General features: G+C 44.2%; 1 protein-coding gene across 2 annotated transcripts in view; it reads left to right on the top strand.

Moving 5' to 3' along the window:
- LOC111870848 (eye-specific diacylglycerol kinase) overlaps nt 1–26,365 on the top strand; it is a 368,758-nt gene that overhangs the window by 297,015 nt on the left and 45,378 nt on the right. Inside the window, exons 3-5 of one of the 2 annotated variants that reach the window (XM_033754026.1) lie at nt 3,474–4,738; nt 13,534–13,678; nt 24,053–24,256. In XM_033754026.1, the coding sequence (XP_033609917.1) occupies nt 3,708–4,738; nt 13,534–13,678; nt 24,053–24,256 (1,380 nt within the window). In that variant the 5' untranslated portion in view covers nt 3,474–3,707. The remainder of the gene's footprint in view (nt 1–3,473; nt 4,739–13,533; nt 13,679–24,052; nt 24,257–26,365) is intronic. The other variant, XM_033754027.1, reaches the window with a different exon arrangement.

Here is a 26,365-nt window from a genome sequence, read left to right as displayed (position 1 = left end):
ACAAAACGGGATTACTGTAACAGTGTGTTACTCCCGCCTCTTCCATGCGGACTTGGGAGTATATTCCCGTTGATGGTTAATTAATTCGAACAAGGGAAAGACAAAGCGATGCGCAGCAAATGGAACTAGGCCATTGTACTTCGATTTAGTATGCAGAATTTGAAATTCGCTGGAGGCTGTTTCTGTTAGGTCAGTGAAGGGTTTATTTGCATAATGGTAGAAGAGGGGTGTGAAGTCAATTAGAGCATTTGAACTGCGTCCAAGCAGTAACAAGTGTCCGGTGCATCCCATAAAATGAAGTAATTTATATGAATCGGTTTTTGTCTTATCTGATATCGACATATTGTCACGTGTATTAGTGACTATCAACGGGGTTTGGATTGGTGAATAGAATTACTGACCACATACAGGTCATAACTACAGATAACTACAACACTATTGCTGATTTCCACACTCCAAATCACTCCACACTTAGTCTTCTAAGTCTACTTCTACTATCCGTTGCTTGGTGACAGCTCTCCACAATTGCTATTCCACTGCAGTGTTTTCATTGGACGTTTCCTGTTAACGAATCATAGCAATGGAGATTCTTCAGCTTCCGTTGTCCACTGGTGAACACTTCACAGCTGAACGCTCAATTACTGAACTGAACTGAGCTGAGCTGAGCTACTGTTTCGCCTCTTGTTATATAGATACGGCTCGGACCTCACGGAAAAGCACGTGTCCGTGTTAATGCGTGGTCATTTGCCCGATACCCAGCACTGGGCATGGCGCGGACCACATAGGAAATATCTCTTCTGTTGTCAGAATACGTGGCTTTTGGCCCGTTGCCTAGCACTGGGCATGGCGCGAACCACATAGAAAGCAGTTCTTCCAGTAGTTTTTCTATTGTTGCGTGCGCGTATTTCGGGTGTTGCCTAGAAATGGATGTTCATGTCACAATATGTACATTAACTAATCCTGTTTAGTTAGCCGGGGGCACGTGGTAGCGTAGTCGATGGGGGCACTATGCTACAAGCCAGAAGGTCACTAGTTCGAATCCCTGTGAGGTCATTGGATTCTTCAGTTGATCTAATCATTGCAACTGCACTTTGGCCCTGGTGTCGACTCAGCCTTTGACAGAAATGAGTACGAGGAATCTTTCTTGGGGGGTGAAGGGCGGCCGGCGCCCGAGACTGACAACCTCACCGCCATCTGTGATCCGATTTTCTAGAAAATGTGGGAGCCTCGACGTCTCACAACCCTATGGCCCTCCACGGCCTGTTACAGTGATAGTTTTCCCTCTTTTACGTAGCCTTTTATAATCTAGTACATGCTCACACAGTGTTCTGGAAGAATATACTGCCTCCATATTCGAGATCGGCTTGCTTGGCCTTGTCTTCAACCCTGACCAAGGAGGCAATATGTTCTTCCCGAAAGTTGGTGAGCTTTTGTCGGACTTCACGGCGTCATATCCCCAAACATGATGATTCCAGTCATTTGAAATATGACGCTTTATAATTTTGTAGCTAGGTACCAACGTTTTAAAATAACCTGCTGCCTCCATCTTCAGGGTGTGATTCATAGAATGTCAAAGAATTCGTTATGGAAGCAGCAATACGGTATCTGCCATAGGACAGAGGTTGCTTGGATTCAAATAACCCGTCGCACAAAGTACCAGACTAAATAAGCAACTGAAAGTTTCTTCCGTTGGGTAAACACAATAAAACCGCAGTAAAAGTAAGGCGGGTAGGGAAGCTGTTTCCTGCACTGCTTTCGCGTTCTACCGACTTGGTATTCAAGACTTGTCTGTCCGCTTGCCATTCCTACCGGAGTGAAATTTTATTCTTACTGATATGACACCGTGTAGTTTGTTAGAAGGGTTCTTACGTTTCCGAGAAACTTTCTGCTTCAGTCTTCAGGATTGAATAATAAAAAAAATGTTTCTAAGTGACTAAGGTACCTGTCGCTTTCGCCTTTATGGTGGAAGAACCTTAGTAGTAACGATGTTTCGGAGGAACCTACTGCCTCCATCCTCAGGTTGGAATATTCAGAAAGACTGAAATTTCCGATGAATATGTTGTCTCCATATTTAGGATGAATGAGTTAGAAAAGTGAAGACGTTTCTGAGAAACCTGTTGCGTCATATCTTAAGGGCGGAGTAATCAGAAAGGTTCTGAAATATCAGAGGAATCATCTGCCTAAATTGTCGGATAGAAAAGTCAGAGATGTATAGACGTTTTGGCGTAACTTTCTGCCTCTGTCTTCGCAGTAGAANCGTGAGAACCGGTAACGTCGGTTAACACCACATATACACGGTGCCAAATCCCAGAAGACTGCTTTCTTCAAGATGGAATTAGACAGGAATTTTCAAAAACGTAAGATATATAATAATTCAAGCATATGATTGTATATCGACAGGAATAATTTTAACATAAATTAGGAAACGTAATGTGGTGGATACGCCCGTTGCTAAGCGGCGACTGTGCAAGCCACGACCGTTTCTTGGCAACGGCTTGGTAAACATGTTACCGCTGCAACGAATATGCACGCCACACTAGAGTTACTGTTAGAAACGGGATATTTTCTACGTGGTCCGTGCCGAGATGTAACCAGGACAGTTGGAGCAATGAGTTCAGTTATGAGTGCGTGCGATATAAACACAGAAATTGAAGATTCTTCATTGTTGAGAGCTGTTACCAGGCAACGACTAGGGATGACTATAAAAGACTGAGGCTTAGCGTGTGCTGTACTAATTTGTAAAGGTCAGCGTTAGCGTTGTAATTGCTTGTGGTTGCAAGTCTTGTGTATAAGTTGTCAATAAATCCATTCACCAGTCCAAACGGCGTCTATATTTACACACATATGCGTGAGAGTAACTTCGTTTGAATCGTAAGGATAATTTAGTAGACATAGAATTTACTCGGATAATTATTTCGTGTTTTAATGTCGAAGTACATAAATGCGTGCACAAAGTTTCATAGAAAATCCTTAAAGAAGGAGGCCACTGGAATGACCAAGGTATAGATGGGAGAATAATATTAAAATCGAACTTAAATGACAGGAGGATAAGTGTTACATGATCTTTATTTATTCGACTTTGGATAGGGATCAGTGTCATGCTCTTGTGTGCGTGGTGATGAACCATGGGGTACCATTGAATATTTGGAATTTCTTGACTAGCTGAACCACTGTTAGATTTTTAAGAAGGACCTTTCTCCACGAATTTAGTTACATATCTAGAATAGATAAGAGCAACTGCTTGACGTTAAGGAGACATTGATAAGAACAGTATCTCCACGGGCTCACATGCGTCCACCAATCCACTCGTCACTTGATATCGCACCAAATGCCGTTATTGTAACGTTACATTATCAGACGCACCACATTAATCTGCGTGTTGCTGTTAATATATTCCAAGTATAGGAGTGAGAAACACAAACTTGAAAACTAGATATTCCTGCTGTCATTGCATGACATGTTATTAATTACAGTGTCGATTTCATGAAGCTCACCAACTCAGCACCATCATCATCATCATCATCAGAGGCAGGAGCAGAAGAAGACGATGATGATGGCTGCCGGCACATCACCACGGCATCATCCGGCTACGCAGTTCGACACTGGCAACCCCTTACCTTGGGGCCAGATGGGCGGTCCGTCACCGACCTGGGGCTGGCATCACCACGACCACACACGTTGACGTCTTCAGCGATTGCTTTCACAGCATGCAACGCCTTAGAACCACTTTCAAACGGTCCCGTACTCCAACAGGAGCTGAGATGAAGACTCAGAGCAGTTTAGAAGTCCCCAAACAAGTCCGTTCTGCTTCGTTTGATGAGATCCAACTGGAAGCTAAACGCAGCCAACAGAAGGCGGCGGAGGAGAGGGACTGCGGGCCAGGGGGAGGAGCCATCGGGTTCCTTAAGGTTCCTCAGTTCGTGAATCAACGGTCTAAAAGTTTTGATTCTGGTGGTAGTGAAGATTCAGCGGCGATGTACCTTGAGGTGCCCAGGAGATTTCAGCGCCGACGTTCCTCTAGCGACAAATTGCCTGCAGTATGCTTCCACTGCGCATGCGTAGAAGAGTACTCGAGACTACAGGCCGTGGCCCACGCTGAGGAATTGGAAGTAGATCAAAGCCAGATGAGGTCATCAAGTTACAGTGATACTTCGTCAAGTGACTTTGATGCTGATGACGATATGGGCTCAAAGGACGGTAGTTTCGACGTCAACGCGCCGAGCACACAGTGCAGCATAAGAGTGACTCTATCCCCAAATTCTCCAAGTTCCCCATCGCTGGAAGGTTCCACCGGCGAGGAACCAGTTACAGGGACGCCAACTTGCAGACGACGTTCCATAACATCGCCAAAATTAGCAAGACAAGAAGCGGTTTTTGTTGTTGAACCCGGGACTAATTCGTTAGAAAATATATCTGATGTAACTTCAGAAGGTAGTGACGCGGTCAGTGGCGGAAGTATTGGCAGTGGCGTTGATTGTGGTGTAGGGTTAATAGTGAGCGAAATATATCTCAAAGTTCCTGAGCTGAAGAGAGATCGTGCCGCATCTGTAGACTCTTGCTTTGCCAAAGTGTCTTCCAACAATAAGACCGAGGAACTGGACCAAGTTTTGACGCTACAAGTCCCGCAGGTTGCACTTCGCTCCCGATCAGTAGATATTGTCTTGCCCACTGATGAGCAAGCCCGATATAAAGCCCTTGCAATGGCCAACACATCCCCGTATGAGCCACCTTCCAAGGGGTATGTACAGACATTTGTTACAGCATGCTTCTACCTGATTAGTTGGGTTCCTATTTCCATGTGGACCAGCAGACTGTACGTATTCAGCATACCGTACTACGTAGACGTAAGGTAAAGTTACTAAGCACCACGCCACGAAGATGTATGGAGGTATCTTGACCTCGGCGTTACATAGAGGTTCGTGGTCAGCTTCACGCCTCGGCGACTATTCCCCGGTGGGTGGGCCCCAGAACAGGTGTGTACGCTGTAAATAGAGAACATTTCCTGCCCTCCTACCGAGTATCGAACCCCGGCCGTTCAGCCCATAAAGTAAAAAAGTAAAAAAAAAGTAAAGCTATCCCTGTAACAGGCCGTGAAGGCCCATAGGGGTGTAAGACGTTAAGGGTCCCACATTACCTTGACAGTCGGCTCAAAGATGGCGGTAAAGTTGTCAGCCTTACGCTCCGGCCGCGCTTCACTCCGCGAGGAAAATTATTTAATTAATTCCTGGTACTCATTTCTGTTATCTGTCTGAAACTTCTTTGAAGGTACATCACGGTTAGGTAGTGACGTAGATTGTGACGTCATCATTAGAAATGTGTTAGGTTGTGTGTAGGATTTGAGGTTCTCACGGCGGTAGTTGTCAAGAGCACATTCTTCTGGGATAAACGCAGTGTAGTCTGTTGAAAGTCAATTCGGAGGAACATATCAAATTTACCTTCAGGGTCCTCTTTATCACGGCCATCCTAAACCCCTGTTCTTGTGTCCTATTGGTTCGCTCGGGGGTCGTGTGAGAACCAAACCGTTTCATTCTGGCCCACGGGCGAGCCAATGGGAACTGTGGTCCCCTCTGTTTCCTGCCTGCTTCCTATATAATACAAAATTTCCCGACAGCTGATTACTCGGCTTTGCACCTGCATTAACACTGATCTCTTTCTCCGCTTATTCGACCCTGAAGATAGAGTCAGTGTGTTCCTCCGAAACGTCGGTCGACTTTCAGCGGGCTACACGAAGTTATATCACAGAAGTTTCAATTTTCGACATAAAATGTGTTACCGAAGTCTGGTTGAAAGATAGAAATTTTGATCGGTAAGGCTGCCTACTCTAGTTACGACGCGCATTGACACACGCTGTATCTTCCAGCGAAGAGAAGACGAGACAAATGGGAGTTAGAAATGATAGACTTTGCCCAGTCTACTGTTCATTTACTGATACTTTAAGCTTTAACAGTAGAATCTTGCCCATGTTCTTAATTTGCACAGTACGCACGGATGGATATTGGTTAAATGCCTCGCCTTCTCTTCGTTATAGTATAGTAGGCTACCGCGTTTACCTTTACAGAGCTCTAGAATAGGGGTCGCCAAAAGCCGCCCCAGGGCCTAATGTGCCCCGACAAAAGTGTTTTGTTGTGACCGTATTAAGATTGCAATAAAACACATACACGTGCTTTAGCACTGTGCTTTCGTCTGTGTGTAGTCTTGTTGTAGACTTTGTCTATTTCCGAGCGCAGCTGAAAGCAGTCTGTGATACTAAACACGATTTATAAACATTTGCTGCAAGAATAATCCTTCTAGTTTAAATCCCTAGATCCTTACAGAACCCATGTGCAATTGCTCTGGAATACTGCACCTGAATAGCTTACATAAATATACCAACATAATGTTTATTGTCCATAAATAATTGTAGCTTACATTAACTTACTCTTAGTAAAACCCTAGGCTTCCATGCTGACCTGCAATTGGAAAGGCTCCAGATAATTGTAACCTTATTCCATCTTAACGGTCTCTCTTATGTCTGAATGCTTCGTAACCCTTAAGTTCATGCAAATATTTTAAAGTTCAGTTCGTACCTCACAGGAAACACTAAGTTCCATTACAGTATCATACTTGTTAATTTTGCTTACGGATGTAATCTCTCTTCTGGGCTGTGACACCGTCGATAATGTTTCGAGGCATATTCACTCTCCATCTTCAGGATGACGGTTAAGTGTGTAGGATGAGCATATGGGTAGGTTATACATTTCGTAGTGAGGTTGCAGGGAAGGTGGGAGGTAGATAAGGTAAAGCTGCCCTTCTGCTTAATTAATTAAGCACTGTGCGATGAAGAAGTATGGGAGATTGGAGGAATAGCTCCACCATTCTTGATCTCGGCAGTAGATGGAGGCGAGTGATCAGCTTCACACTCCGGCTGCTTTACCCCCTGCAAAAGAGCCCCCGATATCAATTTTATAGGAGGCTGGTGGGCCCCACAGCCGGTGTGGATGCTGTGGAGCAGAGAGAAATTTTACCCCTGCTGGGAATCGAACCACTGCCGTCCAGCACATAGTCCGTCGCTGTACCGAGCGAGCTATTCTGACTCATTGGTGTTGATAGGCACCGCTCATATTGGTCCGGGCCGGGTGGGACGTGAAGCTGGCCACCCGCAGTCAACTTGTCACTTGGTTAACAAATTAGCAAATGTAGTCGTAGCGTAACAGTTACGGTGAGTTTGCTTACCTTTGTATATTTCGAAAACCATCTGACTTACGGGAAAAGCGTATTGGGCATAAAATATGTGGTTTCATTTTGTCTCCCCTGTTTTGTTGTAAGCGTATTAAGTTCCCGTAAATGTTGAGAGAATTATACTTGACATACGCACAGGAACTGACGTAGGCGTCAATATAAAGCGTATCTCATCGTTGCCCGATATTAACCAAACTTTAAATATATCGGCAAATTTTAGTAGAATTTTATTCTTTCATATTCTGGCAGGCTGGCGTCCCGAAACTCGACTCTGTTCTATCCAAGTCCAAGTCCAAGTCACTTTGCGTCTGACGGTCAGTCAGTCAGTAAGTCTTGGTGTCGAACCCTGTCTGGGGCTCATGACCAGATATTTATTACTGTTGAACGTTGCGGTTTTGTTTTTTTGTGGGGCGTCCTCTCTGACGAGAGGACGGGTCTGTCTCTTTACATGCTACTGGTCCTTGCCAGCGCAGTCTTTCTCGGGTCCGAGTCCCTTGGGACTTGCGACGATATTTTACTGTCTCAGATTTGAGACTTCCCTTTTCGTCGCCTCCTACGACTCGCAGGGTCACGGTAGAGGTATTCGACCCCGGCCTCCACACGGGAAAGACCTCTGTTCTATCCTGCCGAACACTTCCTTGTAACCACTTTGCACGGACCCCACGGAAAACAGGCCTTTGTTGCGAAGGAGGTGTTTACTGATCCGTTGCGTACAAATAGACGTCCTATTGTTGAGCGAGTTTGCTGGCGCGAGAATGTGTTTACCAAGTTGTTGCCTAGCAATGGGTTTACACGTCACAATATTATCCTCCCACCTTCATCTAGCTTTCCCATAAAAACCGTATACACTCCTCTCCTCCCCCATGCTTGAACAGACTGCACGGCGTTAAGTCCCAGAAGATACAACTTGTCAAAACTTTTTCTTCTCAAGTAAGCGTGTGATTAATGATCACCACTGATCCAAGAGTGAAGTGTTACAAATGGCTCTGGTCCTCAGTGACCTATGCATCGATGCCAGGCAGGTATACAGTCAGACATTTATATGACTTCAAGGACCGAACGGGTTAGCGTAGCGGTAACAGTGGACTCGTATTCAGTGGATGCTCGGTGCGAATACCTGTCATCCTTAATGAAGCTTTTCTTAATTTCCTCAGTTTGCAGACAAATCCTGGGGCAGTGCCTCGGATAAGCCACGAGAACTTCCTTCCATATCCCCTCCTTCGTTGGCTACTTAACGACGCTTTCGGTACAAACGCAGCGCCTACACAGAAACACCGACCTCTCCCCTCGCCGAGGAGGATACTGTCGCGTGTTACGGGTGTCTCTAGACGGGGTTTTGGATTTATTGACCACTTATCAACACGACTCCTGGCTACACTTTACAGATTACTGCCACACGCTCATTAGTGTCCTCAGTCTATTATAGTCTCCATTAGCCGTTTCCTAGCAACGGATTCTAAAACACTAACTATAACACTCTCACTCAGTGATACTAGATATCACACTTAAAAAGTCTTCTCTCACAGCTGCACTTTTAACTGAGCACTCTTGCAACTGACTGATTGCCCCAGACTGTTACAACATCTCTGCACGGACCACGTAGAAAGCACCGTTCCTCTGTTACTGTGCCATTGTTACTTTCGTGTCTGTTGGGGTTCCTACGCGATCGCCACTCAGCCAGTCTAGTGGCGCTCTGGTGGCGGCCTATCGACGGCTGTTTGTCTCGTTCGTTTCGCGCCCGTTGCCTAGAAACGAATGTTTCAGAGCCTTACTAGCAACGGCTCTTTCTCTGGCTCCACAGTTCTTGCTTTGAGGAACTATACCATAGTATACAGTCCTAGGACAGAACAAAAATCTTGAACATAGATCTGGACTAGACCTGAAAGCAATTTGACCAGCCAACAGAGATGGTAGGATGATGCGCGGTGAATTGGAAAGGTTTTGGGAGGATGCTATCTTGTCCCGTTCGAGGTAATATCCCGGGATTTGCCTGGAGTGTCTGAGGAAAACAATGAAACCCCTAAATCATTATAGTTGTTCCGTCCGAGACTCGACCCGAGCAACTCCTGAATGGAAGTTACCTCTAATCCAGCCAGTTCGGTAATATTCCATCTGCCGCTGTACAGTGCAGCTGCTGATGGCGTCATGACGCGACCCACAGCAAAACAGTTTCAGTGCCGTAGTTAGGCCTGTGGATAGCGCATAATTATACAGTGCGTTCAGTTTAAGGAAGAAACTTCGAAACACCGCTGACCCGGCCAAACATTCCTCACAGATTGCTGCTGCAACTGCTGATAGCAGAATGAGTCATTAGCGCTGATAAACGCGCGCAGTTACAGTAGCAATCTGTGAGGAATATTGGGTCCGGTCAGCGGTGTTGCGAAGTTGCCTCCTTGATTGAACGCCCTGTATTTTGTTATGGCGTGGATATTTAGATCTCTGTTTTATGGAGGCGGAAGCGGTCATGGCCGCTGACACACCTCTGTATACACACAAACAGACAAACAAACACGTGTACAGCTGGCAGCAGGCGCGTTGTGATTGCCTCGAACGATAAACGTTACATATGAGTAGCTCCCGCCTCGCGCACTTCCGTGAAGACTCCACCAAAATTGTCTCTGCAACGTTTGAGATGACACACAGTTATGTCTGTCTATCTGTCTATCTATCTATCTATCTATGTAAATATCTATCTATCTATCTATCTATCTATTTGTGTATCTGCCCTATCTATGGCTCTAGAGTCCTTTTGTTGGACTTCGACCGCTTTTCAGTTGGTAGAACTCCTTGGACGGGGGATCAGCGCGTCACAAGGTCGCTGCCTAAACACAGAATGAAAGCTCACACAGACATCCATGCCTTGAGTGGGATTGGGATTGCAATAAAAAGATTGATAAACAAATCGTGCTCTGTGAGTTAATGAGCGTGTTTATTCATCAATGGGTCTACAGCCCTTTTTTGGGCCCTGACAGCTTTTATTGGGGCTCCACATTTTCTAGACAATCGGCTCACAGATGGCGGTGATATCAGTCTTACGCGCCGGCCGATCTTTACTTCCAGGAAGATTCCCGGTACTCATTTCTGTTAGAGGCTGAGTCGACCCCAGGGCCATAGTGCGGCTGGAAGGATTAGGTCAAATGAAAAAAAAAAAACCCAATGACCTAATCGGGAATCGAACTCGCGACCTTTCGACTTGTAGCATAGTGCCTCAACCAACTATGCGTATTAAATATTTCTCCTATTACTTCACCTTATAATTAGACGTCCTTGTTTAACGACGTTGTCTCGAGGGTATTAGCATTAGTGATAGGATCATAATGATTATGGAGAACTGGTGGAATGTGAATTGGCAGGGGAAACAGAAGCACTCATTAAAACACGCCCCATTGTCACTTTGTTCACAAATCTCATATGACTCGACGTGGGATCGAACGCGGGTCGCCGCTGGGGAAGTCGGCAGCTAACCACTCTGAGCCGTGGCATGGTCTGTACAATTAAATGGCGTGTGGGTTTAGTTATTGTGTTCCTGTCTTCGTCTCTACATTTCAGTGTCTGATAAATAATCGGCATTAAATATTAGCATATAAATAGTGTTCACAGAACATGTGTGAACATACATGAATTTTTGTTTCATGAATATTTAAATAATGATACATTCATTTCATACACAAATTGCTTTCTCATTTAGATAACAGTTTTTAAATAACAAATATCAGAGGGATACGATACAGATTATATTTTTATTATAGTCGTGGTCACGTGTTTTCACTGATCTTTTGCCGGTTCTTCCCTCGTTTCTGGACGATTCCAACATCTCGTTAAGTCGTTCTATGCGTTTCTCTGCTTTAAATTTTAATTCTAATGTCCTAGTCGATATTCTTGTGCTCTATTTTCCCTTTACATGGCCAGACCAATCTTCTGAGTCAAGTACAAGGTAAAATTATCCCTGTAACAGGCCGTGAAGGCCCGTAGGGTTGTGAGACATCGAGGTTCCCATATTTTCTAGACAATCGGCTCATAGATGGCGGCGAGGTTGTCAGCCTTACGCCCCGGCCGCCCTTTACCTTCAGGAATATTCCTGGTACTCATTTCTGTTAGAGGCTGAGTCGATCCCAGGCTGGAAGGGAAAACAAAATCGAATTAACTCGTCGGAAATCGAACCCGCGACATTCCGGCTTGTAGCAACTGTGCTATCGCGTGCCCGCAGTCGTCTGACTCAACAAATTTCTAATTCCAACTCTTCACTAAGAATATTTCATCTCGACCGAGCGAATTAATGCAGCGGTAACGTTTTACACTATTTTGCGGGAGATGGTCGGTTCGAATCTCGGTCGAAACACCAGCTATCTTGAATGAGGCATTGTGTGATTATTCATAGCCCATCGAAACAAACGCCAGGGCAGTACCTCGATTAGGACATGATTACTTCCTTCTGAATCCTTTACGATTCATCATTCGGCCGCAAATTCCTAATGAATCATAAAATAAGCCACAAATAATCCCTGTCCCTTCTTGTTCTCCCGTCCATCAGTAGTTCTCAGAGGATTCATTTGCTGGAACTGTGTGTCACACGTAACAGACAAAAATGGCAGTCCTGTAATGGCAGACACTGCAGAAAATGGTGACGTAGTTAGTAAGTTATTTCCATTTTAAGTAAATACTGAATACGGAGATTTCTCCCTTTAGACATCTTTATTATGAAGCCATTCCTAACGGAATGAATATCAAAAGAATTGCTTTGATTTTATTTACGCCCGAAGTAATAATATTTCCAAGTAAGTTTTGCGAGATGGAAGTAACAGAGCTCACACAGTAGATTTTATTCCGTCTTATCACTGGCAATAAACTGATACTTGCATTAGCATATCCGTCGGTTGCGTCGTGGCGGATACTTCTCTTGAAATTATATATACTTCATAAAGTTGGTTCATTTATAAGTTTCTAAGAAAGCATTGTCAGAAATCTGAACGTTCTCTTTACGTCTTTCTTTCTCTCTCTCTTGACGCTACAATATTAGTTTGATGGTGTATACTGAAGCCACGGAAAGATATCCCCTGGTTGGTGGGGATCATAGCGCTCGGAAACTACCACTCTTTTATTCCCCTCCAGACCCTTCTGGCCTATGTCCAGCACAAATCACTTTTTGTTAAAAAGGCTATAATTTGAACAGTGCCGTCTTCTGGGATATGGCGCCGTGTAGATCTTGCGTGAACTGACGTTTCGGAGGAAAATATCGCCTCCAACTTCAGGGTAGAAAAATCCGCAAGCGAGTAACCAGCTTGAACAGGTGGCTGCAGACTTTTGCACTTCAGTACCATGGAAAGAGACGTGAGATAGCTCGAATAACTTTGGCTGCTTCAGTTAAATGTGTAATAATATTAAAGAGTATTGTCCTTGTCGCGTATATGTTGGTGAGACGACGAGTGTTACATCCTGGAAATGCGTCATGTTATCTGGCATTCAACATTGTCGAACATGCATCTAGAGAAGACGCTAATATTATCACATACGGGCTAGCAACATGCTCTGCCTATTTGCATTGGGCGCGATTGCAAGTTTCATAGGCCTTACAATCTAAATGTGTTTGTATTTCCTCATCTTGAGGATCGCTTGCCAGGATCCGTTGTATCTGTTGCACCAGACAGGGCATACGATAAATCCTGAGCACAAATTATGAATTGTCTTTCGACGCATTTGTGACCTTGTTGTAGGGCAGAGTATAACTGAATTACTGAAAATAGAAAATTTAAAACATCAATTCTGACCTCACGTATGAGGTCACAAAGTTGTTAATGTTTGAAGAAAGTCGTTCCTCCGAAACGTCGGATAAAACCAAGAATACACGGCGCCAGATCCCAGAAGACGACTTTCTTCATAGTCATCGCCGTGAAAACCTCAAAACTTACAAAAAAATCTTAATGTTTATTTAGACGTAAGAGAGAGGGAAGTTAAGTTCTGCCTGTGCTTAATTGAGCTACATCCCATGAAGACGTATGGGCGGAGTGACGGTATAGCTCCACGTATTCTTAACTTCGACATTAAATGGAAGAGAGATCAGTAAAATCGTTTGAAACAGCTCAATTTCAGTTTATAACCAAGTTTTTCTGCTTGTCCACCCCCCGGAAACAATCCTGACGGTGACCATGCGGAAGTATTATGTGTGGAAACGACGAAAATGAGGCTAGAGATGGGAATTTCCAAATTTTCTAGTTAGATTTTCACTAACGATTATGAATTTTCAGGTTATGGTGTAGGTATATGTGAGACCCATCTTTCCTGCCTGCAGTGGTTACAACATGAATTTCTGTTCTACAGGAAAGCGGTGAGTGCCGATATCTCGGAGCAACGAATCCTCCGTTCGACTCCCGACTGGAGCGAGACAGCTAGCAACAGCGAGCATCTGTGGGTGCCTACTTCCGCATCCGGAGATTTCTGCTATGTTGGCGAGAGCGACTGCACGGTAAGTACTGCAATCTTCTTAGCCTCATCCTACCTCATCCTAATTATCTTCTTACGTAGGATTTATATTTGCTACTGATCTATGGGTAGCCGGTGGGCCGCGCCATAGCTCAAGCGGTTAGTCGCTGGCTTCCCACCGCTTCTTCAAGGTAGAAGACAGAGGCAGCAGGTTCCTACCGAAACGTTGGTACTTTTATACCAGATTGTACGGCGTCACAGCCCAGATGCCAGTGATCTTCGTATTACATACAGAAATGTTTCCCATATACTTTTCTATAAGTGTGTTCAAAACCTTTTGAGTCAGTAAATAGGTCACAAATGCACATAAGACGAAAAATAAGTGACATTCAAACGTGAAAAACATGTTTGTCGACATATCCAACACTAACACTAATACACTTGTCCCGTCGTTTTATCGGTGCGCCGAAACCCGCAGCGTAGACGTCGTTTCTTTTTAATCTTGTCTCATCCACTTCCGTGACTCGGTTTCAACGGCTTCATCATCAGCTAGACGTTTGCCACTGCGCTGGTTTTATAGAGAAACCAACAGAAGAAAGTTACGCATGCGCGTCTGCTACCTAGACTGTCATGAAGCCGGACTGTGCTGCTACCTAGTGATACACATAGAAACCCTATTACGTCCATTACAGCTGTTTTACTTCAATTTGTGACACATTTACTGACTCTCTTTCGCAGGATGGGGTGGTGTGGGTTGGATTTATGTGGGTAAGGATGGGGACCAGTAGAGGCCTCTTGTGAACACTATAATGAACTTTCGGGGTCCATAAAATTTTGGGAAGTTCTTGAGTAGCTGGACCGTCTCTGTGGTCTAGTGGGCAGAGTTCCTGGCTACAGATCCAGAGGTTCCGTGTTCGATTTCCGGCGCTACCAGATTTTCTGAGAAGTAGTTGGTCTGGAACGGGGTCCACTCAGCCTCGTGAGGATAATTGAGGAGGAAATAGCGGCTCCGGTATAGAAAGCCGTGAGGATTCGTTGCGCTGACCACGCGACACCCTCTATTCGCCAACGTTGACACTAACTTCGCTGACAAGCGGCGGTCGCTCAGTCGGTATAGTTCGCTTGCGGACTACAGGCCACAGAGTGTCTTGAGTAGTTGCACAACTGACAGCTTCTCAAGAAGGGCTCAGCTCCATGAAGATATTTACATTCAAGTTTAATACGGATTTTTATGTAACCCGTCATGAGTGTATGCGTAGGATTATTTTAGTACTGAGTTCGAGACCAAGGCTATTTAAATGAGAGCTGTGTATCAAGACAATAAATGCGTCCAGTTAAAGACTTGTGCACCAGATACGGACTATATCTTGCAGCGGAATGTCGCTACCGCGGAATGATTGGTACTTCAGAGAACTTTACGACTTCCACTTTTATCTGTATCTCAGTTCGGACTGTCGCCTTCCCTTCAAGCAGTCGCTCCTACTTCCAGTAACATTGGTAATAAAAGACCAAAGCGGTAGATAGGTTTTGCAGATATTGAAACTCGCCTCTAGTAAGAAGGTTGGTCTACAAGTAAACGTAGAGAAAACTAAATATATGTTGCTGTCTCGTCACCAAAATGCAGGGCAAAATCATGACATAAAGATAGGTAACAGATGTTTTGAAAATGTGGGAACGACGATAACAAATCAAAACCTGATTCAGGAGGAAATTAAGAGGAGATTGAACTCGGGTAATGCTTGCTACCATTCAGTCCAGAATCTTTTGTCTTCTCGTCTGTTGTCCAAAAACATAAAAATTAGAATATATAAAACTATAATTTTCCCGTGGTTCTGTATGGGTGTGAAACTTGGTCTCTGACATTAAGGGAGGAACACAGACTGAGGGTGTTTGAGAACAGGGTGTTGAGGAGAATATTTGGACCGAAGAGAGATGAAGTGACAGGAGGTTGGAGAAAACTGCATAATGAGGAGCTTCATAACTTGTACTCTTCTCCAAGTATAATTAGAATGATCAAGTCAAGGAGGATGAGGTGGGCAGGGCATGTAGCACGAACGGAGAAGAAGCGGAATGCATATAGCATATCGGTGGGAAAGCCAGAAGGAAAGAGATGACTAGGAAGATCAAGATGTAGGTGGGTTGACACTATTAAAATGAATCTTAGAGAGATAGGATGGAATGATATGGATTGGATCGATCTGGCTCAGGATAGGGACCAGTGGAGTGTTCTTGTGAACATGGTAATGATAGGACTCCGTGGATCAGCCGGTCGTAAGGCCGCTGCCTACACACAGAACAACACAAACAGAATAAACGCAGACAGACATCCATGCCTCGATTGGGATTCGAAGCCACGACCCCAGTGTTCGAGCGGGCGAAGACAGTTCATGCCTTAGGCCGCGTGGCCACTGTAATCGACTCCAATTCGTTGCTATGGTAACCTAAAATTGGGGAACAACAGTGATATATCCCACGCTTGCGAAACTAGTTTATGTCCGTGTACAGGACAAGTCTCCAGATTACAGATTCCAAGAAAGAGACTTCGGACGGCTCTTTCACGCAGTTTCTGTAACTTTGTGTAATCTCTTTGCATTTCCTGTAGCGGGCCACACAATAAACCGACGTATCCAGCTCCGGCCGGTTTAACAAGGCTTTAGATAAGCCGAAACAAACGCAAACGCAAACTGCATGTAGCTATTAAAAGCATTCATTACAATTTCACGTTATCTTGATTCGTTTCCGTACTTGAGCTGTTTGTGTAGTCACGAGAGGGCTCTTTAACGTAGACACGCATTCAACAAAAGCGCAGCGGTGTGGCGAGTTTGGTAGTTAAACCACACGGACAGTCCCTAGTTTGAAGCCAACCCAAGGAGGTCCTTAAGACCGCGCCATAGCTCAAGCGGTTAGTCGCTGGCTTCCCACCGCGGCGGCCCGGGTTCGATGCCGGTTCTGGTCAAGTGGGATTTGTGGTGGATAAAGTGGCGCTGGGGAAGGTTTTCTCCGAGTACTTGGGTTTCCCCTGCCAATCTTCATTCCACCAATTGCTCCACAATCACCCTCCCCTATCATCTGGGGCTGGTACAATAGACCAGAAGTGGCCGCAGTACAAGGGACTTAGTCCCATCCCACTAGCAATAAAAAAAAAGGAGGTCCTTCAGTGTGTGAGTTTTATGCTACATATCTTCCTTAGCTCTTTGAATCCTTGAAGGTTATTTAAATATTTAAAAATTCAGGTCGTAGTCCGTTGCATCCCCATGACAGCGACCTTATACTTAATATATAAGAATCTAGTTCGTACCTCACCGGAAACAGGGCACATCTACATTACAACAACCAGTCGGTTAATACTGTAGCGTGTGTAGTCGATGCTATGCAACGACCGCGAGATAGACCGATATACCAGGGCTGTTTCTGGGCAACGGCTCTGTAAACACGTTCCAGCAGAAACAGACACGAACGCAACAATAGAAGAATTGCGTTTTCTATATGGTCCGTGTCCAGATTTTATAAGCAAGAGACAAGGATAGAGCTTAGTCATGCAGACAAGGACACTGACAAAATACAGACTCGTCCTCTCATCAGAGAGGGCACCCCACAAAACAAGACCGTAACTGTCAAACAGTAATAAATATCTGGTCATTAGCCCTAGATGGGGCTCCACACTTTGACTGACTGACTTACCGTCAGTCGCAATCTGACTTTGACTTTGAATTTGAGCTTCGTCAGTTCTATACGGGAATCTGTGAAGAGAGGACTTGAGCTCGAGGCAGAGGATTACCATTGTTGGAGCCGTTAACAGGAAACGCCTAGGAACAGAGTCAGAACACTAGACTGCGTGCTCTAGTGAACAATAAAATCTGTAAATAACGATAGTGTTATATATATTTGTATTTACGACCTCTAAACGGTCAGTAAATCCAAACCCCGTCTACGGTCTCACATACTATGTGACAGTACTGTTTAGGGAAATAATCACTGTTCATTGTAAGAATCATACGAAACATAAATGTACTGTATGGGGAAAAAGTAGAGTTGTTCAATGTTAAAGCAGTTGGTATATATATATATATATATATATATATAATAAGGCATGTAGACCCATTACTAGGCAACGGCCGCGAAATAACCAACTATACAACAGCCATTGCTAAGTAACGGCTCCGCAAACATACATACTTCCACGGAAGAAAGAGAATACAGCAATAATGGAATAGACGTTTTCTACGGGGTCAGTACCACGATGTTACAAGCAGGACCTGTTGGTAGTTGTAGTCAGAAGAATGCTGGGGTTCAGGCTTTGTGAGCCCTTGCTGTTAGAAGCTGGTAGCTGAGGCTAGGGACAGTTCGGGGAACGTCAGGCGTTGAAAGCCGCTGCCGAGCAACGGCTAGTGAAGACGTGATTGTGGGCACTAGTGCGTGTAATAATGAAATGTGAAGTGTAGTCACTCCCTGTAGCAAAGTGTCAAATAAATCCAGTCATCAATCCAAGACCCGTTTGTAGTCACACGCCATCACGTGACCGTATAATCACTGTGGTTGAAAGTGCTAACATGCACGCTAAAGATTATAGCATATCAGATGTTTATTCCGGAATTAGAATGAAAACCCTGCATTTACTTTTATGACGAAAAATCAGCTTGTTAACCTTGAAGGCATATTTTGGAAATGAGGGTCTTGCAGCAGTTTTCTTTCGGAGGAACATCGCTTCGGTCGCTAGGGTCAGAACGTAAATCAAGAAAATAGCACCGGATGGCTGTAAGTCGAGCTTGTATCCAAAAGATGGAAGCGACATGTTCCCGCGATGCGTCGGGCTGTCTAGGAACTACTCTGCTTTACAGTCTATAGAAGGCTATGTCTCCTTCGTGTTTATTCTCCATGTTGAGACTTAAAGACAGTCACAGCCAGAGGATTTAATCTGCGACTTTATTTACACTGACGAATTGTGCAAATATTAACCCAAAGGTGTGTGAGGATAAAATTATTCTTGCTATAGAAAATCCTGTAGCCGGGATAGCTCAGTCAGTGTAGTGACTTGACTGTGGTCTAGACGACCGAGATTGGAACCCAGTTACGGGGGAAGAGATTTTTTCTTATTCACAGTTCCCAGCGCGGTTGAGGAACTATGTTACAAGCCGTCACGGGTTCAATTCCCAATGATATCTTGACCCAATCCTTCCAGCCGCACTATGACCCTGGGGTCGACTAAGCCTCTAACATAAATGAGTACCAGGAATATTCTTGGGGGTGAAGGACGGCTGGCGGGTAGGGCTGACAACCTCAACGTCATCTGTGAGCCGAAGGTCTAGAAAATGTGGGAACCTCAACCTCACACAACCCTATGGGCCTCCACGTCCTGTTACAGGGATAGTTTTACCTTTACTACTGTTTCTAGATCTCTTCGGGCCCATACAACTTTTTATACAGTAGATATCGGAAGTTCTTTCCCCGATGATAAATCGACCGGAGCGTGAAGCTGACCAATTACCTCCATCTATTGCCGAGGTAAAGAATATATGGAGTTTTACCTCCAGGCAATCTTAAAATCATGTAGTTTTTTTACCGGTCCAGTGCTTGCGGGGTCGTGAAGCTGACATTTGCCTCCATCAGTTCCTGAGATTGACGGTGTGTGGAGATATACCTTCATCACCATACGCCCTCATGGTCTGGTACTTAACGAGGGAAGGGACAACTTTGCTTGGTATCAAATTAGTTCAGTTTTGGTTTGTTTTAAATTCGAAGAGCCGGAGTAACTCTCTAATGAAGGTAGCGGGAAGATGAATAGGCTGTTCTGTTATGCGTCTCTATGTGTCGCTCTGCATAATTAAGGAGATCTCATTAGAGAAGAGAGTCGACTTACGTGAGTAAGCGCCTTATTATTATTCATGCTCACTTTGTAATTGGCCTTGAGTTGTTAAGTTAGCATGTAAATAAATAAGAATTGAATTGTTATTATTGTTATTACTATCATTACTGTTATTGGAGAACGCGGTAGGTCGCGGGTTCGATTTCCAATGAGGTCATTGGATTTTTCAATTGATCTAATCCTTCCAGCGACACTATGGCCCTGGGATCTACTCAGCTTCTAACATAAATGAGTACCAGGAATCTTCTGTGGGTAAAGGGCGGCCGGAGCGTAAGGCTGAGAGCCTTACCGCAATCTGTGAGCCGATTGGCTAGAAAATGTTGGAGCCTCGACTGTCTTTTACAGGGATAGCTTTGTTACTGTGCTCCTGTTACTCCATGGGAGATGTTTGATGTCAGAATTACTTCTTTTTTTTTCCTTACCATCGAAGCTTGTGATTAATTCTTGCGAAAATAACAACAATGTGTGTCCAGAAACAGATTGTTTGATTATTGCACTGTGTTTTTATCACAATTTATCGCTTTTATTACGTTAAATTAATACGGTTAACTGTTGAAATTCCCGTTGAAAGTTCTACGAAAAATATTCACAGTTTCTACTTCTGGCTACGGTTCCGACAGATAAGCCTCCCACTGATCCCTCCCTTACACGTTACAGCCCTTGTGGGACACAGAAATCACTGTTTCACTGAATATGCGCGCTGTGAGCGGGTTGGTGTAGCTGTAACTGTATTTGCGAAGAGCTCGATTCGAGACCCCATCCCAGACCCACTACTTCTCAGAAAATCTGGTAGCGCCGGGAATCGAACCCGGTATCTCAGGATCTGTAGCCAGGAATTCTGGCCACTAGACCATGGAGCTGGGCCCTTCTTGAGAATCCAAGAGCCACTGAGGTACTCAAGAATTTAACAATTTTAATGAAAGCTGAAGGTTCATTATCGTGTTCACAAAAGTCTGCCACTGGTTCCTATCCTGAGCCAGATGAATTCAGTCCGTAACACCACATCCTGTTTCTCTATGATCGGTTTTTTTAATGATGTCCTCCAACCTACATCCAGGTGTTCCTAATGGTCTCCTTCCCTCTGACTTTCCCACCAGAACCCTATATCCATTCCATCCTCAGATCTCCAGCCTCTTATTTCATCCCTCTAAGGTCCACATAGCCACTTCAGCACCCTGTTCGCAGACATCCTTATTCTGCGTTATTTCCTTAATATCTGAGACCAAGTTTCATACCAATACAAAACTACAGGCAAATTTATAGTTTTGTATCCTTTAATTATATTAGGATCATGAAGTGAAGGTGGATGAGATGGCCGGGACATGTAGCACGAATTGGGCCACTGATCGTACACAATTTTTAATCATGAAACATAGTAGGAAGATGTTATTTGGGAAACACCGATACGGGAATGTGGATGTGATGGGATAAATTGGGTTGAACTGGCACAGGATTATAGCCCAGGATCGGCCTCTTGTAGACTCCGTAATAAACCTTCACTTGGAAATTTCTTGACTGGCTAAGCGATTGTCACCTTCTCAAGAAGGAATCTACATCATATAGTTAAGTAGTGCGTCATGGCGCTCTGTATCCTATTATAAGAGTCATGTAGCGGTGTACCTGTTTAATGAAGCAAGTATATCGCCCGGAAAATGGAGTGGTTTCGCTGTAAAACAGATGTCGGGAGACAGAGCTTCAGAATTCAGTTAACACGTATCAACCTAACTTTCTCGAAGGATGTGAAACTCTTGGCTTCCTCTGTATTTGTTTCAGAGTTAACGCGCCGTGTATGTATCTGCCGAGATAATGAATTGAATGCAGAGACTGTAGTTGCTAGTATCTGTGAACCTCAACAGCGAACATTCCTCACTGTGTAAATATAACAACGTTTTTAAACCTTCGGTGCGCGAAATGGATCGAAGTCGTGCTTAAAAATTCATTTCGTACCTCAGAGGAAACACCGCGTCGCCATAGGAACGACCGATTGGTTAATGCTGTTAAGGGAAATAATGGCTTGTTTAGTGTGAAAATCACACGATACACGTAAATACCCGTGACAAGTGTCTCGGGTGGTTAGTCGCTGGCTTCCCACCGCGGCGGCCGGGGTTTGATTCCAGGTCAGTTAATGTGGGATTTGTGGTGGATGTAGTGACATTGGGGCAGGTTTTCTCATGCTACTTGGGTTTCCACGTTCACTGGTCGCCGCTTTGTATTCTCGATACTGGTAGCGTCCTCAAATATCAACTAAAAAAGAAAAAGAAACACACCCTGTGAGTGAAATATATGTAGCTTTAAGCATACTTTTTGGTTTTGAAGAAATTAAAGTATGCTTATGCGATGTGTGTGTCTCACTTATTAACTTTTGAATGGCTGAACCAGTCCCTGTGATAATTGGTATGTATATCATGACACCTGAGCCCATCCCAATAGCGTACTTCATAAATCCCTCCCATCAGTCTGTGTGTCTACACGTGTATTCCCATATCGTTTACTAGGCAACGGCACGGTAAAAGACGTTACCGCAGCAAGGAATACACATGCAACAAAAAAAAATAATTGTTGGACACGTCGTTTTCTATGCCGTACATTTCATGTCAGTGGTAAGAATGCTATTAGTTCTTCCCGGAACTTCTTGCATAATGTCAAACCCGGTAGTACTGTAGAGTAAACAGTGTGCTTTAATATGGGTATGTGCCTAATCAAGATATTATTATTATTATTTGGATGTTGCACTATGCTACAAGCCGGAAGGTCGCGGGTTCAAGTCCCGATGAGGTCATTGGATTTTTTCGATTGACCTAATCCTTCCGACAGCACTATGGCCCTGGGGTCGACTCAGCCTCTAAAAGAAATGAGTACCAGGAATTAAATAATTTTCCTGGGGAGTAAAGTGTGGCCGGCGCGTAAGGCTGACAACCTTACCGCCATCTGTGAGCCGATTGTCTAGATAATGTGGGACCCTCAATGTCTCACAACCCTATGGGCCTTCACGGCCTGTTGCAGGGATAGCTTTACTTTACTTTTTTTTATTTGGATGTTGTGTTAGCACATAAATAAGTAAGAAGTAATTGTTATGATTATGAACTTCTATGTGTGTTTGTACGTATACTTGTATTGTCCTTTCTCTCCGCATAGTGGCATAACCATCGGAAATGTATTTATTTTGTTTTTGTCCCTTGTTAATGCTAACTTAATCTTTCTTGGAAGTGTTATTAATATATTGTCATTATATAGACTGTCTTATTTTGTATTTTGTGTTTTAGTTATTTCTGTGTCTTACTGCGTACTCGTGCTAACTTTCTAATTGGCCTTTGTGCTGTTAAGTTTGCACGTAAATAAACAGGAATTGAATTATTATTATTATTATTATTATTGTTAGTATTATTAGTATCATTATGGTCTTCTGGGATGTGATGCAGTGTAATTTGGTAGTAAGGTACCATCATTTTGGAGAAGTCTGCTGCTTGCATGTTCCATGTTGACAGTGGAAGTAACAGGTTTCTGTGGAATGTTCATATCGTTCTACCAAGCTACAAACCATGCTTATATCTTGTAGTAGTTGCTGATATAAACAGAAGCATAAGGTATGCTTAAATCCAGTATTGCAGTGTCTTTTTTTTCAATGGCTCTACAGCCCCAGTGGGCCTAGGCCTACCTCCATGAACTCCGTTCACTTCGGTTTTTCTAGATCTTACACATACGGTAGGACTCCTTGGGCGGGTGATCAGCTCGTCGCAAGGCCTCTACCTGTAGACAAACACAAAAAAACGCACACAAATATCCATGCCCTGAGTGGGATTCGAACCCACGATCCCGGCTTCCGAGCGAGCGAAGACAGTGCATGCCTTAGACCGCTCGGCTACCGTGACCGGCAGTGTATAAGAATAATATATAAGAATTCAGTGCGTACCTCACAGGAAACAGATCCGAACCCACGATCCCGGCTTCCGAGCGAGCGAAGACAGTGCATGCCTTAGACCGCTCGGCTACCGTGACCGGCAATGTGTAAGAATAATATATAAGAATTCAGTGCGTACCTCACAGGAAACAGATCCGAACCCACGATCCCGGCTTCCGAGGGTGCGAAGACAGTGTATGCCTTAGACCGCTCGGCTACCGTGACCGGCAATGTGTAAGAATAATATATAAGAATTCAGTGTGTACCTCACAGGAAACAGATCCGAACCCACGATCCCGGCTTCTAAGCGAGTGAAGACAGTGCATGCCTTAGACCGCTCGGCTACCGTGACCGGCATTGCAGTGTCTTACTTTTGCTAAATACATATCTTAACATACCTCTAGATAGCAGCAGTGCTAAATGTATGCTGTGATTGTGTCAAATTTTGTATCTTAGTATTTTCAACATTACTGAGATAGTTTCTATGAGCTTTTTATAGGAAAATAATATTGCACATGCACAGATGTTGTTTTCTCAGTCGATTTTATGCTCTAAATTCACTAATGATGTTTATAACAACAATTTTCTGTTGAAATTTCAACATGTTTTGTGCTGGATAGTGGTTTCTGACCTGTGTGTTTGAATTACCATTTCAGAAGCATGGGCCCAGGATGAAGTGCTCAGCCTGCAAGATCATTGCACATACCAGCTGCATTAATGTCCTGATGGAAAGGACAAAATTTTATTGTAAGGCAACATTCAGGGATGTGGGAGTGCGGCAGTATCGAGAGCAGACATGTATACATCACCACTGGGTACATCGACGCTCGCAAAAGGGCAAATGCAAACAGTGTGGCAAGGTAAGAGGTGTTCAGGAACAAGGTCTGAGAGTGTGTCATGTATCTATTCAGTACTTCATATCCGTGAACTATAGTCCACAAGCGAACTATACCGACCGAGCGACCGCCGCTTGTCGGCGAAGTTAGTGTGAACTTTAGCGGATAGAGGGTGTCGCGTGGTCAGCGCAACGAATCCCCACGGCCGTTAATCTCGGTTTTCTAGACCGGAGCCGTTATTTCCTCGAAATAGCACCTCAGTTATCCTCACGAGGCTGAATGGACCCCGTTCCACACACACACTCCTTCTCAGAAAATTGTGGTAGCGCCGGGAATCGAACCCAGGACCTCTGGATCTGTAGGCAGTAACTCTGACCACTAGACCACAGAGGCGGTCTTAGTACTTCAATTAGTACAATAGGCCAAAAGTGGCCGCAGTACAAGGGACTTAGTCCCACCCCACTAGCAGTAGTAGTACTTCAACACAGATGTCAAATAGAATCAGGAATGGGGGCTGCCTTCATCCGAGATGTGATATGTAGGCATTCAGTTGTGCTTTGGAGTCTGCTGTTGTGATTTTCAGGGTAGAAGAGCAAACCGCATGAAAATGAACAATCAGTGAAATGGGAGAGAGGGGGATTTGGGCAAAGATTGAACCAGTGTGGGTTGGACCCTGATGAGTTACTGTAAAAAGCAGAACTTGTAGGTTGCAAGAGGCTAAGAGCAAGGCCGTGGGAGAGGTGTAAACTGAATGGGACACCAAGAACCCAAAGAAGGACTACACTTTAAACAGTAAGGGGCTAAGAGCTAATCAGCTGGGGCAGTGTAAAATGAATTGGAATCTGAAAAGGGATGGACTTGTCGATAAGGAGAGACTAAGCGAGAACTCGTGGGAGTGGTACAAACTGAATGAGATCCCATCGCGCTGAAAAGGTATGTATAGGCAGGAAGAGGTTAAAGAAAAAGGCTATTCCTGTAACAGGCCATGGAGGCCCATTGGGTTGTGAGACGTCGAGACTCCCGCAGTTTTTATACATTCGGCTCACAGATGGCGGTGAGATTGTCAGCCATACGCGCCCGCCGCGCTTTAACCCCCAGGATGATTAATGGTACTCATTTCTGTTAGAGGCTGAGTCGACTCCAAGGTCATAGTGAGGCTGGAAGGATTAGATCTTGTGTATCATTTTGTACATTTTTAAGAGTTGTTGAGTTGTAATGTTTTAGATGGTTTGAACTGACATGTCCAATTGTACCTGTGTAACAGTTTATGGATGTAAATGAATTATGAATTGAAAAATCCAGTGAAATCGAATCCGCGATCATCAGTCTTGTAACATAGTGCCTCAACCAACTACGCTACCGTGTACCCTTAGGCAGGAAGAGGTAAACAGTAAACTGCGTAGAGGATAAAGAAAGTAAAGAGACAGTACATAAAATAAAAATAAAGTTAAATTAGGGAGTAAAAAGGTTGTGGGTAGACAGAATTAAAATTAAAATTTGTTCCTCTTAAATCTTCTCTTTACTCTCCCTTCCCTATCTTACCACGTACTCTTCTCCACTTTGCTGACTCTTCTGCCTTAAGAATGGAGGAAGCAGATTCCTCTGAAATATTTAATATCTGTCAGAATACATGGCTTCACGTCCAAGGAGACGGTAATTTTCTTAGACGGCCCTGTAAGAGCCCCCGCCGTCTCAGAACAAGGAACAATGAGCTGATCCTCCCTTTCCTTACATAATTGCTGGAGCAGTTGAGCCAGCAGTATTCAGAGACTGTCATAAGGCTTAAGCATTACAATGTAGCTGTCACAGAATTCTAACTCTAGGACCAAACAGGTTGATCCAACAGAACGCTCTAGACTTATATCTGTGTGGTTCTGGCTTTGAATCTCACCCAAGATACTGGCTGTTTTGACTGAGGTTTCCCATGGTTTTCCTTAGCCCTTCCAGGAAAATTTCAGGGTAGTAACAAAATTAGGTCATGATCATTTCCTTGAAAATCCTTTTCACTTCATACCATTCGATGCTATACGGCCTGGATACTGACACCACCATAAAATAAGTCATGGAGAAGACTAACACCATAAAGTAAAATCCTTCTTGAGCCTCTTAATAGTCACATCACAGTACCTTAAT

Source organism: Cryptotermes secundus, unplaced genomic scaffold (genome assembly GCF_002891405.2).
Source record: "Cryptotermes secundus unplaced genomic scaffold, Csec_1.0 scaffold632, whole genome shotgun sequence".
Classification (NCBI taxonomy): Eukaryota; Metazoa; Arthropoda; class Insecta; order Blattodea; family Kalotermitidae; genus Cryptotermes; species Cryptotermes secundus.
Note: the sequence above shows the minus strand (reverse complement) of the source record. Positions and strands in the feature narration are given on the sequence as shown.